General features: G+C 48.1%; 1 protein-coding gene across 1 annotated transcript in view; it reads left to right on the top strand.

Annotated features, from left to right (window-relative positions):
• Positions 1–2,606: 2,606 nt before the first annotated feature.
• The window catches only part of ZBTB47 (zinc finger and BTB domain containing 47), a 42,494-nt gene continuing 26,788 nt past the window's right edge, over positions 2,607–18,312 (top strand). The window contains exon 1 of the mRNA XM_053359196.1: positions 2,607–2,973. Coding sequence (XP_053215171.1) covers positions 2,971–2,973 — 3 coding nt within the window. The 5' untranslated portion in view covers positions 2,607–2,970. The remainder of the gene's footprint in view (positions 2,974–18,312) is intronic.

The following is an 18,312-nucleotide window of genomic DNA, read 5'->3' as shown; positions in this document are numbered from 1 at the left end:
TTATTTTTAAGTATTGTTTATTATCATTAGACTAGCTGGGTTTCCATTGTATCATATGTTGAAAACTCTCTCTCTCTCTCTCTCTCTCTCTCTCTCTCTCTCTCTCTCTCTCACACACACACACACACACACACACACACACTGTTGTCTCCCCCCAAAAGTCCAGCCACATACATTATGATTCAGAAATCGGGCAAATGTCCTGGAAAACCAGCAACAGAGGTTAAATAGTGCCAAACAAAATGCCTTTTAAAAAGCTCCAAAACTCAAAAATTCCTCAATAACTTTGGGGTTTGTCGGGGGGGGGGGGAAATCTCAACAGTTGGGGGGGGTGTTTCCCTATAAAATGTTCAGCTACTTTCAGTGTGTCCTGGTTTTTCCTTTTTGAAATATAGCAACCCTTTTAAATGCAGTGTAAGGTAGTCTCTATGGGAGTATATTGTATTTAATTATGGGGTATCAGAGTTTGTAGGGGGCTAAAGAGGCTGGGATAGCAGGCTTGTTGGTTTTGAATGTCTGATGTAGATTTTTTCAGTTTTGTTGTTCTGTATGGGACAATGACAATAAAGATTATCGTATCCTAGTGTGTGCTGGCTGTGCTGCCTCCAGTCAGATTACCTGTGTGCCCCCACCCACCCACAAAGGACACCAGCCACCCTAGCTCCAGATAAATTTCTGCAGTCCATATGAAACTCCCATTCAACAAACAGGCTATTATGGGGGTTGGGGTGGGGGCACAGTGCAGCCCTGGTTAGAAGACAGCCAAAACGTCCTCCAGTCCACCCTACCACACAAAAGGGGGGGGGGTTCTCCCACACAACAGGAAAAAGCAACCAGCCCTCCATCGGCAAGCCAAGTTCAGTGGGAGCAAGCACCAGACATCCGTGTCTGCCTCTGCAAAAAAATAAATAAATGTGGACTTGAACAGGCTTCCCACATGCAACCTGACTCCTTCCATGGTGACTCTGTTGCAAACCCTGCACACCCTGGGCTTACTCTTGGGTTAAATGTGCAGGGCATGCTCTTGCAGCCTTAAGAGGGGCTGCAAAATCGTATCACCAGCCACCTGCACTTTGCAGTTTTCCGGGGGAGGGCCAGATTTAGGTTTGATGAGGCCCTAAGCTACTGAAGGTAATGGGGCCCTTTATATGTCCAGCTGTCCTTTGTCAACAACAAATTGTCGCTGTTTTTTTTGTGTGTTGAATATATGCTATATGGTAATTTATGGCCCCAATAGGTATCTCAAGCCATTTGCACATAACAAAATATGTATTTTATCAAAGTAATCATTGAACAGAAATACCATTAAGAAGAAGCATACAGTGGTACCTCACGTTAAGTACTTAATTCGTTCCGGAGGTCTGTTCTTAACCTGAAACTGTTCTTAACCTGAAGCACCACTTTAGCTAATGGGGCCTCCCACTGCCGCCGCTGCACGATTTCTGTTCTCATCCTGAAGCAAAGTTATTAACCCAAGGTAATATATCTGAGTTAGCGGAGTCTGTAACCTGAAGCGTTTGTAACCTGAAGCGTACGTAACCCCAAGTACCACTGTATCTATAGTGAAATACAGCCCTGTTTAGGGAAGCTTTTAATGTTTGATGCATTATTGTATTTTAATATTTTGTTGGAAACTGCCCAGAGTGGCTGGGGAAGCCCGGCTAGATGGGTGGAGTATAAATAATAATAATAGTAGTAGTAGTAGTAGTAGTAGTAATTATATACAATTAAGAAGGAGTATATTATAGTGAAATAATTATTAAGTTCTAACTTAAAATGATTGGGGCCCATTACTTACAATCATGGGACGTGGGTGGCGCTGTGGGTAAAAGCCTCAGCGCCTAGGGCTTGCCGATCGAAAGGTCGGCGGTTTGAATCCCCGCGGCGGGGTGCGCTCCCATTGCTCGGTCCCAGCGCCTGCCAACCTAGCAGTTCGAAAGCACCTCCGGGTGCAAGTAGATAAATAGGGACCGCTTACTGGCGGGAAGGTAAACGGCGTTCCGTGTGCTGCGCTGGCTCGCCAGATGCAGCTTGTCATGCTGGCCACGTGACCCGGAAGTGTCTCCGGACAGCGCTGGCCCCCGGCCTCTTAAGTGAGATGGGCGCACAACCCTAGAGTCTGTCAAGACTGGCCCGTACGGGCAGGGGTACCTTTACCTTTACCTTACTTACAATCATAGGAGCCTACACAACACAAAACACTGTTGCTGTATGTAGGTTTTATTTTATTTGTTTTTTAGCTTATATTTTGGAAATGCACATCCAGGTGTGTTTTTTCCTTTAATCCCCCCCCCCCCAGTGAGTGCAGCCCTAAGCTATAGCATAGCTGTCAACTTTTCCCTTTTCTTGCAAGGAATCCTATTCGGAACAAGGGAATTTCCCTTAAAAAGGGGGGAAACGTTGACAGCTATGTGCTATAGCTTGTTTAGCTTATATATAAATCCGGGCGGCCACCCCTTTGCAGGCGGGCTATTTGGTTGGGTGGGAGCGCGCCTTGCAAAAGTCCCTTTAAATTGGAGAGAGAGAGGAAAGGTCCGCGCGCAGGCGCACGGGAGGCGGCGCCTCCAATCAGCTGGGCCCGGCTTCTGGCATTGGCAGCGCGCTGCCAGGCTCGCCTGCCTCTTCCTCCGGGGCTGACAGGGCGATGGGGGGGCCGGAGTGAAGCAGCCGCCAAAGGGGCGGGCGGCGGGAGGGGAGGAGGAGCGGCAGCAAGCCAGCAAGCCAGAGGCAGCCGCGGCGGCGGAGGGGAGACGAGAGCGCAGGAGGCCCCCCCGCTGCAGCCGAGCAGAAGGAACCACTGCAGAGGGAAAGGGGGAAGGAGAAAGGAAAAAGGGAGGAGGAGAAAACCTTGAAAAAGAAAAGAAAAAGAAAGATCTAATCTGTCACATTCCAACATTTTCATGGAGAACACAGCCCCCCAGCAAGCAGAGGAGCACCGGGGCTCAATTGACCGGAGACCCTCGCATCAAAATGGTACAGGATCCGATACTTCATTTCTCTCTCTTTTCCTGCCTTATTTCATTATTTATTTGGGGTCGACACAGTTGCTCTCCTTGCAAACTTGCCCCTCGATCGCTGCGATTATTCTGTCTCTCTCTCCCCATCTGCCCCCCCCCCCGTTAGCATTTTTCTTACTTCTGTGTGTCCACATTGCAAAGCGCAGATGTGCGTGTGTGCGTGCAAGCCAAGGTGGATCAGAAGGGGGTAGGGCTCTTTTTATTTTATTTTATTTGCATGCATAATTATATATATCTCCCCTGCATCTATAGGCTCTCTCCTTTTATTTTTTTGCAAGTGGGGGGCAGCCGAGATGTGCAGAGAGAGAGATGCTGGAAGAACGTACAATAGCTGTCTTGTTGCATGCGAAGAGTTAAAATTCCTTCATAGCTGGGCCGACGCTGTGGCGATGGATTAGCTCACCCCCCCAAATTGCAATCGTTACAAGTGGACGGGGCTGCTTGCAGTCGTATATAGCCGTCGGAGGAAGCCTCGCCGGCTTGTTTTGCCTTTCTGGTGAACTCGGAGTGACATTCGTGTTTAGATGCATTGTCTAGGAGCTTTCAGGCAAAGTGTGGCTTCCGATGGGGTGGTGTCGGTTTAGGAAGAGAGAGAAAGAAAAAAAACCCATCTGCTTAGAGGTATTGAATTGCAAGAGGGTCGCTATGGGATTTGTGACAGTTTCCTCTTCCAGCCCCCCTTTTATCTAGCAAGTCTGCTCAAGTTTGCATTGGTTTCGGGGGGGGGGGGTTTTCCGCCTCCTCCCCCATGCGACACTTCTCCCTTTTCTCCTTTTGCAGAAATGAAGGTGTGTTTCTGCGCTGGAAAGGTGGGAGACCTTGCGTTTGCAATTGCGAGAAGGTGCCAGCTTAAAAGAGGGAGGGCTGGAGCCTTTTAATACACACACACACACACACACACACACACAGCTCAAGGGCAGGGACAAGATCAGGAATATACATTTTATTGGAAGTGACACTATCTGGATGCTTGGGATGAGGGGCGCTGAAAGGGTTATTTGGCCACGAGAAGCCCTGGATTGCAAGGAAGGCCTATAGTTCTTCAGCAGTGCAGATCTTCTCAAGGAAGAAATCTTAACCATGGGTAGGATCCGGAACCAAAAAGTTGTAATATGGATTTCTGGGTTTCGGTTGTGTCTGTGTGTGTAAGTTCTACATCTGGGGTGGTGTTGTGGTTTTTTTTGGTGTGGAAAAGCTGTAATCCAAAACTCCCGATCTTCCGCCTTTGCATAGTTTGGCCTGCATCTTAGAGCTTGCTCCTCACGCAAACGTTTCTTCGCTCCACAATTGCAGCACTGTCAGGCTGGCTGGCATGTGTGAAGGGACCATCGCAGGGCAGACAGAATTCTTGGGTCGTCTGGTGTCACTCGAAATAGCCTGAGTGGTTTAACCTTCTGAATTCAGCTTTCTAAGGTGCTAAAGACACACCTTTTGCTGCCCTGGCCTTGTGACACTTGAGGTGTGTGTTTTCAGGACCTGTTCCCGCAGCTATGATCTGTTTTAGCTGGTTCTTAATGCAGGGTTTCAAACTGTTCCAACCCGCCCTGGTATCCGCTGGTGAACGAATAATGGTAATAGGAATAATGTGTGGGATTCGGCTAGCTAGCCCTGTCAGCAGAAACTCACAGAAAGGCTTCTGTGTGAGCAGGGCTTTCCCTCCGCTATGTGCCCCTGAAGTTGACTTGTGGGTGTAGAATCCCCCAAAACAGCATATGGAGAGAGGACAGTGGTTCAAATTTGCTAGGTGCATTTTGCACCTGGTGCGGGTGGCGCTGTGGGTTAAACCACAGAGACTAGGACTTGCCAATCAGAAGGTCAGCAATTCGATTCCCCGCGACACCATTGCTCGGTCCCTGCTCCTGCCCACCTAGCAGTTTGAAAGCACGTCAAAGTGCAAGTAGATAAATAGGTACCGCTCCGGCGGGAAGGTAAACGGCGTTTCCGTGCGCTGCTCTGGTTCGCCAGAAGCGGCTTAGTCATGCGACCAAGTCACTCAGTCACTTGCGACCAAGTGAAGGTACCTGGGAGACAGGATGACACCTGATGTCTCCACGCTCTGGAGGTGCATTCCTGGGGAGCCCTGGATCTTGGCTCCCCCCCCCACACGAATACCCCATCCTGTAGAATTCCATCTGTTCTATTTTATCTGCACCATCAGGAATGAATTCCAGGAACCGAAACGCTTTTTCCGTGCAGCCTGAGCAGGAGAAGTGAACGATGTTATAGTTAATTGCTGTGGCTTGTCTTCACCCCAATCACCCTTCCGAATGGTTTGTGTCACCGTTAAGAAAAAGAGGCAGGGATAGGCTAATATATACGTGGACAGTTCCTGGGTAAAAGTGACTTTTAAACAGATAAAGGACGCCTGGATGATTGAGTCCAGTCAAAGGCAAGTATGGGGTTGCGGCGCTCATCTCGCTTTCAGGCCGAGGGAGACAGCGTTTGTCCACAGACAGCTTTCCGGGTCATGTGGCCTGCATGACTAAACCGCTTCTGGCACAGCAGAACACCGCGACAGAAACCAGAGCGCACGGAAACGCTGTTTACCTTCCCGCCGGAGCGGTACCTATTTATCTACTTGTACTGGCATGCTTTTGAACTGCTAGGTTGGCAGGAGCTGGGACAGAGCAACGGGAGCTCACTCTGTCGTGGAGATTTGAACCGCCGACCTTCCAATCAGCCAAGCCCAAGAGGCTCAGTGGTTTAGACCACAGAGCCACCTTTGTCCCCTAGCTTATATATCTGAGTTTCTAACACTGGGAGGAGATGAGGGATTGTTTTGTCTAGATGGAAACAGCAGCATAATGTGGCATTGAATTTCTCATCATCATCATAATTATTATTATTATTATATGTGCTTGTGAATCACCCTGTAGAGCAGGGGTGAGAATCTCAGACACAGGGGCCAAATGCATTCTCTGGGTCTGACCCTCGACACTCTGCCTAGGTTCTGCTTCATCTCCCAAGCTGTGTCCTTGAAGTCGGATAATGCCTCTTGTTTGTTTTGACGGGAGGTGAAAGAGATGTGTGAAATAACTTCTTGTTTAGTCGTGTCTGACTCTTCGTGACCCCATGGACCAGAGAACTCCAGGCACTCCTGTCTTCCACTGCATCCCGCAGTTTGGTCTAACTCATGCTGGTAGCTTCGAGAACACTGTCCAACCATCTTGTCCTCCGTCATCCCCTTCTCCTTGTGCCCTCCAGCTTTCCCAACGTCAGGGTCTTTTTCAGGGAGTCTTCTCTTCTCATGAGGTGGCCAAAGTATTGGAGCCCCAGCTTCAGGATCTGTCCTTCCAGTGAGCACTCAGGGCTGATTTCCTTAAGAATGGATAGGTTTGATCTTCTTGCAGTCCATGGGACTCTTAAGAGTCTCCTCCAGCACCAGAATTCAAAAGCATCAATTCTTTGGCAATCAGCCTTCTTTATGGTCCAGCTCTCACTTCCATACATCACTACTGGGGAAACCATAGCTTGAACTATACGGACCTTTGTTGGCAAGGTGATGTCTCTGCTTTTTAAGATGCTGTCTAGGTGAAATAACTAGCTTACTGTGAAAAAGGTAAATTTTACATTTGCTGCCCCGCCTATTTCTGCCTCTGGCCCTGCCCACCACTGCCATGTGGCCCTTGAAACATTGCCTGGGAAGGAATGTGGGCCTCTGGCTGAAACAGGTTCCCCAAATGTGCTGTAGAATCATGGATCCGGGAAGTATCTATGATGGAACTTTCCTTGCCTATGAGATGGAACCTTCCTCTGCAAAGGTAGTAGTATATCTTTGAATATATGGAGGTGCTGGAGGCCAAAGAACAGGGAAATGTTCTTGACTTCCTGCCTTGCTTCAACACTGTCATCCAAAAAACTGAGGGGGTGGCCAGGGCCCCTGTGCCTGTACTCGCTGTGGGATTTAATCCAACAGGTGAAACCTTTCTGGGCTTGGAGAGTTAGTGATGGGGAAGATCGCCACCTGTTAGGTCCCTGCCTGACACACCGTGGTTAACAGGAATTACGTCAGGAAAACAGGTGGCAACCCCACCTGGTTTCAGTAACACAGAAAACAAGGATTGTCTTTGCAGCATTAAGATTTAGAAAAAAATATTGGTTACCAGTCTTAGCGTGACTCAGCTGTGGTTTTTCAGGGGGAAACTGATCGAAGCCGTGGTAGGTCATATTGTGTGGGTGCTGACTTTTAGAACCCTAAACGGCCTTCGCCCTATATACCTGAAGGAGCATCTCTACCCCCATCGTTCAGCCCAGACACTGAGGTCCAGCGCTGAGGACCTTTGGGCAGTTCCCTCACTGCAAGAAGTGAAGTTACAGGGAACCAGGCAGAGGGCCTTCTTGGTAGTGGCACCCATTTTGTGGAATGCCCTCCCATCAGCTGTCAAGGGGGTAAAATAATTATACAACTTTTAGAAGACATCTTAAGGCAGCCCTGTACATGGAAGTTTTTAATGTTTGATGTTTTATTTCCGGCCTAGAAGATAAAACCTGTAAGGAAGGTCTGAAAGATCAGGGAAGAAGGAAGACTGGGCTGGCGTTAAAGCTTATCGATCACATTTGCCCAGGATAGGAAAAGCAGCAGATATAAACAAGACTTGGGCATTTCTGCTTCTCCAGTGCTTAACTTTACTCTGCCTCTGTTCAGCTAGATTTTTAGGAAGACTAGGACATCTCCTTCTCTTCAAGCCACTATTGGACAGACATCTGTTGGGGATCCTTTATGGGCCTTGACTTGGAAGAGATGAGGACTATTCGTATTGAGATGGAACCCCCATAGACACTAATGGAAAATTTCCTCCCAGTGTAAATAAGTTTGGATGAGGGATTTTCTTCAGCACCGCAGCAGGGGAAGGAACTGCTTTTAACTGCCCCTTCTGACTGCTGGGGTCCCAATAATTATCAGGGGGCCCCTCCCAATCTGATGCTATTCGCAGCTTTTTTAAATGTGCGCATTCAATCAAGTTTACTTTCCATTGTAAAATGGATCCTCTGTATAGGAGGTGCAACAGTTGAGAGGGAAACCCAGCCTAAAGAAATAAGATTTAAGACCCTAAATGGGCTGGGAGCAAGATGCCTCGGGGGAGTCTCAGATGTAGTTGGACTCCAGCCAGGATGGCCAGGGACAATGAGAGTTATAGTCCAACGCCATCTTGGAGGACCACGTCTAGGTTCTAAAAAGAACCCCCACCTTGGAAAGACCACTTAAGTCCGGAGTGTAAATTACTTAACCGCATTGCTGATTTTCATATCTGGGCTATGAGCAGCAGTCTGAGGTGAGCCAGGAACAAAGACCCATTGAACAAGTCACTAGTCAGGAGCCAAGGATATAGAACCACATCAGAGTTCAGGAAGACCTTTTTGGCTCAAGCAAGGCTCAGTTCATACAGGAAGCCCTCTTATCCTACTTCCTGTCTTGGAAGATCCAATGGCCAGCCTGGGTGGGTGGAATCAGCCCAGCACCTGAAGGTTCTGAGAAGCTACCTCTTGTCATCCAGTGGTTTGTCATGTAAGGTAGTTGTCCACAAATCCTAGTAGCTCATGGCAAGTGTGTATATATGCATGTAAAAGTATAGCATATGGGGCTGAATCTGGTCCTCTGGGTTTCTCTGGCCTCTGGACATGTCCACACACCATGTTGTTTGCCCTCCTTGAGTGCTTTGGTCTGGCTAGGATGAGTCCTTCAACTGTGATCATGGCTCTTCCTTGCTGGGATAGAGAGCTGCGTAGGAACCACCAATGTGTGTGGCTGGAAAAGTAGCCTACTGAGCAAAGGTTAGAGTTCCATGCATTGCTGTGTCCACTTTCGTCTCTGCCTGGGCCTACTGTGGACACGTGGCCCTTGGAAGTTTGCCTGTAAAAGGATGAGGCCTTTGAGGTAGATTCCTGAATCCAACAAGCAAGCAGTTGTGTTGTAGAGGCCTGGTCATCAGAGAGCCAAGATTGGCTGCCGTTCCCCATTAAATGCACACCCAATGGCGAATGCAGGTTAGGTGAAGCACCCATTTAGGTCTCATTCGGAGAGTTTGATTAGACTGAATCCCCAAGCCTTGTTTGTGGTCAGAAATGGCATGTGTTTATTGGGTAGTATGGGAATTTGAGCATATAGAACAAGGACCTGCCTTCAAAACTATGGCTGTGGAAGACTTCTCATCATCCTATGCTCTTTTGGGTTACTGCAGAAGTTGGTTTTGAGTGTCCATAGAAGGAGAACAAAAGATTGGCAATGTTTAGGTTTTATTGGTAGGGAGGCTTCTTCTAGTCTACTCATCCCTGTTTCGTTGAGCGTCCGTCGCTCAAAAAGCAAGACTTCGCCAACACTGGCTTGCTTCTTCATTAGGCCTGATGTAGAGTAATGTGGTGGGACGCGGCTGGCGCTGTGGTTTAAACCACAGAGCCTAGGACTTGCCAATCAGAAGGTTGGCGGTTCGAATCCCCGTGACGGGGTGAGATCCTGTTGCTTGGTCCCTGCTCCTGCCAACCTAGCAGTTCGAAAGCACGTCCAAGTGCAAGTAGATAAATAGGTACCGCTCTGGCGGGAAGGTAAACGGCGTTTCCGTGCGCTGCTCTGGTTCACCAGAAGAGGCTTAGTCATGCTGGCCACATGACCCAGAAGCTGTACGCCAGCTCCCTCGGCCAATAAAGCGAGATGAGCGCTGCAACCCCAGAGTCGGCCACGACTGGACCTAATGGTCAGGGGTCCCTTTACCTTTACCTTTAATTAGAGTAATGTGGTATTTTATTTTCTGGCTTTGTTGTTGTTGTTTTTTCATGAGGTGCAGTTGCTTCTTGGCTAGGAAATAGAGGGGTATTTTTGGCCCTGGCAAAAAGGCTTCCCTCTTTGGGTTTTCCTTTTTCTTTCCTTATATCGATGTCAAAAGGTGCCAAATGTGTTTGTCCATTCAGAGCGAGAGTCAAACATTGCAGGAAACATGTATGTCCATTGGGCTGGCTGTTTCATATCCCCCATCCTTTCCAGGTCAGATCTGATTGGCTGCCCTATATCATGATGTCATCCTGTCCACTAAGTGATCCCTGATTGGCTTAGGAGCACTGTCCCGAGGAGGAAGGCCACCCCACTTTTTAAAAGCTGCCGAACCCCTGCCAGTCAAAGAAAGAAAAGGCAGCGAATGATGGATTTGGGGGAGCATTTCTTCAATGTCTCTCCGCCCCCCCACCAAAATCTCACAGGGCTCCAAATGAGTGAACACTAATGCAACCTACTAAAAAATGCCAACAGAAAGCATTTGGTGAACATCAAACAATTACTTGCTTCATTGTGGGCGCCAGCTATAACCAACAGAGCATTTGTGCTGAATCTCACATTTAATTTTAGCAATAAAGGAGTTCTGTACTCTGCGGAACGAGGCATTAAGCTATGGCTGCCCTCTCCCCTTTACTTGGAAGATAGAGAAAATGTGATTGTCTTGCTTCGCAATCACGTAGTGCTCAAAGCAGAGCTCAGACGTGATCTAGTAATCTTTGCACCTGCCCTGTTAGGTTCGTATTGTCCCTGTATTGCAGGATAGGGGACTTCCTCGATCCACAACCCCTTCTTTCCCATGCCACCCCCAGATTTATTTTTTACAGGCTTGACCAGAGCGTGTATACTCCTTTGCGGCTCTTGCTAGGACTGGAGGGCAGAAGGCCGTGGGCAGAAGCATAGCTGTCAACTGACAGATTTGAAAATAAGGGACCAGCAGCCTTGAAAATCAGGGACCAGCAGCCAAAATAAGGGACCTGCAACCTCACCTGTTCCAGGCACTCCAGTCTTCATGTCCTCCTGCAGTCTGGTCAAACTCATGCTGGGTAGCTTCGAGAACACTGTCCAACCAATTTTGTAACCAGAGGTTCAACTGAATAGAATCTGAATCACATGCACCACAAGGCCTATGCAGCCTCAACTTAAGATGGCTCCCTGGCCTGGCTTTGCACTGCAAAGTTTGCAGCAGCACGTGCAACAAAATGGCGTCCAGCATTCAAAAAACCCCTCAGCTTGCATTAACTAGCCACACACAAGGCATGCAAGCTCCACCCCCCAGTCGTTCTTAGACCCTAATCACCTTAGATTGGGTGAGCAACACAGCCAAGCAACACAGTTGGAGCCTCCCTCCTCCCTGGCCAGCAGGGAGGGAGGGAGAGGAGCTGCTTCCTTTGAAATATAAGGGACATCATTTGAGGGACATCCATCAGTAAGGGACAGCAGCTGGACATGGCCCTGGAATAAGGGACTGTCCCTTCGAATAAGGGACAGTTGACAGCTATGGGCAGAAGTGGCAAGGGCAGTTCCAGTAGAGCCATTGTGGATGCACGAGCACATCAACGGAGGATGGCGGCTGCCTGTGTGGTAGAGACAGTGTGGCCTAGTGGTGAGAGCATTGCACTAAGATCTGGGAGACCAGGGTTTGAACCTCTACTGGGCGACAAAGCTCACTGCCTCTCAGCCTAAGCTGTTGTGTTGATGATGATGATGATTTATTACGGTCGGAGACCAGCTTATAAAACACACTTGGGGGTACAATCTCAGAAGGAAAACAAACATTTAAAGCAATGTACAATAATAAATTTAAAATTTATAAATGCGATAAGCATATAGACACTTAAAACTTTAAGATAAGCTACTGCGGAGAGATGACCCAGAGTCACCCATGCAACCGAGTTTGGGGATTTTTTTTAACAAACTAATTTGATTGTGTTGATTAAATGAGGAGCTGGAGAGGCATCTCTGCCTCCTTCAGAGAAAAGTTAAAAGTAAAGGTAAAGGGACCGCTGACCGTTAGGTCCATTCGTGACCGACTCTGGGGTTGTGGCGCTTGTCTCGCTTTATCGGCCGAGGGAGCCAGTGTACAGCTTCCGGGTCATGTGGCCAGCATGACTAAACCGCTTCTCGTGAACCAGAGCAGCACACGGAAACGCCATTTACCTTCCTGCCAGAGCGGTACCTATTTATCTACTTGCACTTTGACGTGCTTTCGTACTGCTAGGTTTGCAGGAGCAGGGACCGAGCAACAGGAGCTCACCCTGTCGCGGGGATTCGAACCGCCGACCTTCTGATCGGCAAGTACTAGGCTTTGTGGTTTAACCCACAGCGCCACCCACGTCCCCAGAGAAAAGTTGGGATGCCGTAAATAAACAGCCTGTGTGTTTGCAATTGTGCCACCACATGGAGATCAGCTCTGCAACAAGTTATAGAGGTGACTGGTGCAGAGGTGCATTTAGGGACACTGTGTGTGTGTGTGTGTGTGTGTGTGTGTGTGTGTGTGTGGTACTGAACAGCCACTGCTTTGACGGTGAGCCAAAAAGAGTTGCTGCGCTTCTGCATATTCCATCCCATTCCCAATCAAGTGGCAGCTTTGTGTTTGCGCTGGGATTTTCCCAAGGCAGGCAAGCTTAAAGTGTAGGATTCTGTGTTCTTCAAGGTCCCCCGCTGTTACTGGACTACAACTCCCATCATCCCCAGCCAGCTTACCCCGTGGCCAGGGGGATGATGGGAACTGTAGTCCAACAACATTCGGGGAACCCAAGGCTCACCCAGACAGTCTCTGTCCCTTCCTTCACAAAGGGGAAGGTGCTAAGTTAGGCACTCGGACCAGAGGTCTCGGGGGGGGGGGCTGAAGAGTAACTCTGTGTATGCTCTGATGCACTCAACCCTGGGGTGCCGTAACTTTTGATAACAAACGGTGATCATCCTGGGCGTTCTCCTCTTAGCAACCCGTCTCCCATCAGTCATGCTGATAGGCTTCTTTCCAGCTGCCACTCAGACCTAACTTTTGCAAACAACAGATAATATTGTAGGTGTGTTTCTGGACTGTACCATTCATCATAGCACTGTAGAGTTGGAAGGGACCCTGAGGATCATCTAGTCCAACCCCCTGCAATGCAGGAATATGCAGCTGGTCCATACAGGGATCGAACCTGCAACCTTGGCGTTATCAGCACCAAGTTACAAGGGCTGTTGAGCAGTTCCATGTGGGAAGGAGGTCCCCGTGTGCAGAAAACCAGCATGTCAGGGAAAAGACCAGCCTAGCCCCTTCTTCCAGATACATTTCTTCTTTTTTCCCCAATTTCTTTTTATTAATTTTCACAAAATTATAAATGAACAAAACAAACAAACAAACAAACAAAAATCATAATCTTCTTAAAAATTATACTTAATAACATTGTTAAGTGACTTCCTCGCTTCCCCTTGGTTGAATTTCCATGTATATCCATTTAACGGTTTTCCAAATCACAGTTCTTATAAAATTTAACTTAAGCATTAACACCTTTAAATCTTTTCATTTTAAAATTATACAAATTGATTCATCACTTAACTTATATAAAATCCTAAGCCAATTAGTTATCTGCAAGTTGTTTTCAACAGATACGCTTCTTTTCTATGCTCAGGAATTATTATTTTTTGTATTTGGCCATGTGAACTAGAATCATAGAATCATAGAGCTGGAAGAGACCACAAGGGCTTTTATATATTTGAACATGGCTATCATATCACCCCTTAACCTCCTCTTCTCCAGGCTAAACATGCCCATCTCCCTTAGCCATTCCTCATAAGGCATCATTTCCAGGCCTTTGACCATTTTGGTTGCCCTCCTCTGGACACGTTCCAGTTTGTCAGTGTCCTTCTTGAACTGTGGTGCCCAGAACTGGACACAGTACTCCAGGTGAGGTCTGACCAGAGCAGAATACAGTGGCACTATTACTTCCCTTGATCTAGATGCTATACTCCTATTGATGCAGCCCAGAATTGCATTGGCTTTTTTAGCTGCCGCGTCACACTGTTGGCTCATGTCAAGTTTGTGGTCCACCAAGACTCCTAGATCCTTTTCACATGTACTGCTCTCAAGCCAGGTGTCACCCATCTTGTATTTGTGCCTCTTATTTTTTTTGTCCAAGTGCAATACTTTACATTTCTCCCTGTTAAAATTCATCTTGTTTGTTTTTGCCCAGTTCTCTAATCTGTCAAGGTCGTTTTGAAGTGTGATCCTGTCCTCTGGGGTGTTAGCCACCCCTCCCATCTATCTAGCCTGGTGGCTTAGAAACAGGTCTGTTACTTCACCTGCTGTTAGGCCTTCGTGGTTGTATCTTGGAAGCTGAGTGCACACAGAGACACACAGATCCCTATTGAGGTCCCAGCTGCTGCTGCTGCTAGTGGAGTAGCAGAAATTGCACCCTTCTTACAGAGTAGCAGTCACACTGGAAACCCCTTTTCAGGCTAAAGAAAAAGGGGAAAAAATGGTTTGCAGTGCCTCTGGACTCCGGCGTCTTTTGCAACTGTTCCTTCCAGCCTCCAGTGCAGGCCTCGCATTCCAAGCATAACCTTGGCACTCACATCCAGCCGGTGGGAGCCTTTGGCGTTCAAGGCTGGGCCCCGTGAGGCTAACATGCTTTTCAGGGCGAACCGTGGGATTAACGGCACTTGGAGAATGCAAGCGGGCCTTTCTCCTGCAGTTCTGCCTGTGTGTGCGTGGCGACGAGCAAAAGCCCTGTTATGTAAAAAGGGAGTTTGTTTATTTATTTTTTTAATAAATTTTAAAAAAAGTAATCTGGGCTCTCTAGGAAAGCTGTTCCAGATGGCGGAACCCAGATCCACCGATCTCACGATGATGGTGCAAAGCTCTCCTTGCTCTCTGCCTCTCTCTCTCTCTCTCCCCCTGATCTTCTTGCTCTCTTAATAAAAGTGTGCCATTATGCGATTGCGAGAGACGTGGCATTGTGCCCTTAATAACGCAGCTAGTAATTTGAGCACTTTTCTGGAAATGGCAGTCAAGTGCCAGGCTTTTGAAGGAGGGGAGGGCAATCATCGTTTTGCTCGAATTAGCACGGCACTGAGCTTGGGAGCGTGAGAGATTGCCGCTGTCAGGGATGGGCCAAGGAAAGGAACGTGGCTAGGGAGCCCTGGGTTCAAGGCATCGTGCAGAAAGGGGGCTGCCCAAAAAAATTGATTTGCTGGAGCAGTGGCTTCTTCCTGGAGAGAGCAAAAGGCAAGCAGGAAGGGAGACCTAAACTACTCTGGTTCGTTTTGGCTGGACCCTTATAAGTTTTGGACTCTTAACTTTGGCTGCATACACACCGTACATTAAAAACCCGTTCCCAGCCTCCCCCTGAATTCTGGGATGCTCGGGTGGCCCGGAGTGCCTTCCATCAGCTTCGCATGGTTGCCCAGCTGCATCCTGAGAGCCAGTGTGGTGTAGTGGTTAAGAGCGGTAGACTCGTAATCTGGGGAACCAGGTTCGCATCTCCGCTCCTCCACATGCAGCTGCTGGGTGACCTTGTGCTAGTCACACTTCTCTGAAGTTTCTCAGCCCCACTCACCTCACAGCGTGTTTGTGGTGGGGGAGGAAGGGAAAGGAGAATGTTAGCCGCTTTGAGACTCCTTAAAGGGAGTGAAAGGCGGGATATCAAATCCAAACTCCTCTTCATCATCCTTACCTTGACAGGGACAGCCTAACTACTGTTGTCTAAGGTAAAGGTACCCCTGACCGTTAGGTCCAGTCGTGGACGACTCTGGGGTTGCGCGCTCATCTCACTCTATAGGCCGAGGGAGCCGGTGTTTGTCCGCAGACAGCTTCCGGGTCATGTGGCCAGCATGACTAAGCCGCTTCTGGAAAACCAGAGCAGCGCACGGAAACGCCGTTTACCTTCCCACCAAAGCGGTACCTATTTATCTACTTGTACTTGACGTGCTTTCGAACTGCTAGGTTGGCAGGAGCAGGGACTGAGCAACGGGAACTCACCCCATCGTGGGGATTCGAACCGCCGAACTTCCAACTGGCAAGCCCCAGGCTCTGTGGTTTAACCCACAGCGCCACCTGCATCCCTGTTGTCTATGCTCTGGTAAACTCCAGGTTAGATCGCTGCAATGTGTTATACGTAGGGCTGCCTCAGAAGACAGGTGGGAAACTTCAGCTGGTGCAGAAATCAGCGGCTAGGTTGCTCACGCTTACCAGCGCAAGACGGTTTGAGCATATAACGCCGATCCTGGTCCAACTGCATTGGCTACCAATTAGTTTCTGGGCCCAATTCAAAGTCCTGGTTTTGACCTATAAAGCCTTAAACGACTCAGGATTGCACTGCCTCAAGTACCGCCTCTTTCCATATGAACCTACCTGGACCCTGAGATCATCTTCTGAGGTCCTTCTTCATGTGCCTCCTCCATGAGAGGTCCGGACCGGGGCAGCAGCATAAGAACAGGCCTTTTCTTCCTTCCTTCCTTCCTTCCTTCCTTCCTTCCTTCCTTCCTTCCTTCCTTTCTTTCTTTCTTTTCTTTTATTTCTTTATTTCTTTATTTCTTTATTTCGTAATTTTTATTTTGCTTTAAACAAATACAGATAAATACAAACAACCAAAATTACAAAAGAAAAATCCTTAATAATAATGGAAAAGTCTAAAAAAACTACAAAAATATCAAAGTACATGGCATAGAACATAAGCCATTATAGGAAAGAAAAAAAGAAAAAAGGAAAGGAGTAGGAGAAGGAAGGAAAAGGGGGAATGCAGTGGAATGCTCTCCCCGGAAAAGTTCATCTGATGCCTTCATTATACACCTTTAGGCGCCAGGCAAAATGTTCCTTTCCAACCAGGCCTTTGGTTGATTGACGTCCGATGCCCTTTTAAATGTATTGTGGAAGGAGAGGGTTATTGGGTCGTTTTTGTTTTTGTTATGTATTTTGTGTTTTGTTATATTGCAATTTTATGTTGTGAACCACCCTGAGATATATGGGTATAGGGTGGTATATACAAATGTTAATAATATTAATAATAATATAATAATAATACTGGGATCATCTTGTGATCTTTCAAGGCCTAGTGGGAATTTGAAACCCAATGTCCCGTGTCCATTCCTTTGCTCCAGTCGCTATATCACACTGACTCTCAAGGGAAATGTACTCTGTGCAAGCTCAGAGGCATGGCTTCATTAAAAAAAATTGAGCTAAGCCACTAAGGAACTCGTGAGGGATGCGGGTGGCGCTGTGGGTTAAACCACAGAGCCTAGGACTTGCCGATCAGGTCGGCGGTTCGAATCCCCACGACGGGGTGAGCTCCCGTTGCTCAGTCCCTGCTCCTGCCAACCTAGCAGTTCGAAAGCACGTCAAAGTGCAAGTAGATAAATAGGTACCGTTCCGGCGGGAAGGTAAACAGTGTTCCATGCACTGCTCTGGTTCGCCAGAAGCAGCTTACTCATGCTGACCACATGAGCCGCGGCTCCCTCGGCCAATAAAGTGAGATGAGCGCTGCAACCCCAGAGTCGGCCACAACTGGACCTAATGGTCAGGGGTCCCTTTACCTTTACTAAGGAACTCTGCCCCCATGGTGAGGGAACTTTTGAAACCCAAAGGCAGCAGCTTTTATTTGTAGCTTCTTGGTTGCCCAGCTGACGATGAGAAAAACAGGAGTTTGGGCCGTGCTGTGACTGAGCTGATAAGGTTTTGTTTGAAAGATCCCGGCTCGTCATACCGTACATCTGCGGCAACAGGATGCAAGGCAAACCCTCCTTCCCTGTGAACTCAATGTGTCAAAACATTAGGCGTTCTTCAAATGTTTTTCACTGAATGCTTCGCTGCGATTTCCCCCACAGCTCTGAAGGGTGAAGGCTCTGTCACTTCTACGTTTGCTTGTCTGCATGGAAAAAGAAAATGTTGTTGGGTTTTTTTGTTTTCTTCTCAGTTCTTTCCCCTGTTAGTTGGCACCCCTCTTTTCTAATCTAGACCACATTTACAAGTGCAAGTCACCCAGTAAAGGGAAACTAGACTTAAAAACTTGAGCTAGTATTCTGCGGTGACAAAAGTGTTGGGCTTGAGCCGGGAAGAGCCGAGTTCGAATTCTCAGTTGGCCAAGAGCTGCCTCAGGTTACTGATGCTGGGTCTGTTCAGATGTTATGCCTGCCTGGTTTGATGTTTCACAAACAGGCCGTGAGGAGCTTCAGCCTTGTACAGTGGTACCTCGGGTTACATACGCTTCAGGTTACATACGCTTCAGGTTACAGACTCCGCTAACCCAGAAACAGTGCTTCAGGTCAAGAACTTTGCTTCAGGCTAAGAACAGAAATGGTGCTCCGGCAGCGCATTGGCAGCAGGAGGCCCCATTAGCTAAAGTAGTACCTCAGGTTAAGAACAGTTTCAGGTTAAGAATGGACCTCCGGAACGAATTAAGTACTTTACCCGAGGTACCACTGTATATATACTGCCTCCTCCTTCAGCTCAGGAGCCACAATTCTGGGCTTCTGACTTCCGTTTGCGGCAACCTGGATTCTGGGTACAGAACATCCGAATGGGGAAACAATGCTTTGCCCTCGCCTACA

The sequence above is a fragment of the Podarcis raffonei genome, chromosome 12 (genome assembly GCF_027172205.1).
Source record: "Podarcis raffonei isolate rPodRaf1 chromosome 12, rPodRaf1.pri, whole genome shotgun sequence".
NCBI lineage: Eukaryota > Metazoa > Chordata > Lepidosauria > Squamata > Lacertidae > Podarcis > Podarcis raffonei.
The sequence above is the reverse complement of the archived record's forward strand: the minus strand, read 5'-3'. Positions and strand labels throughout refer to the sequence as shown.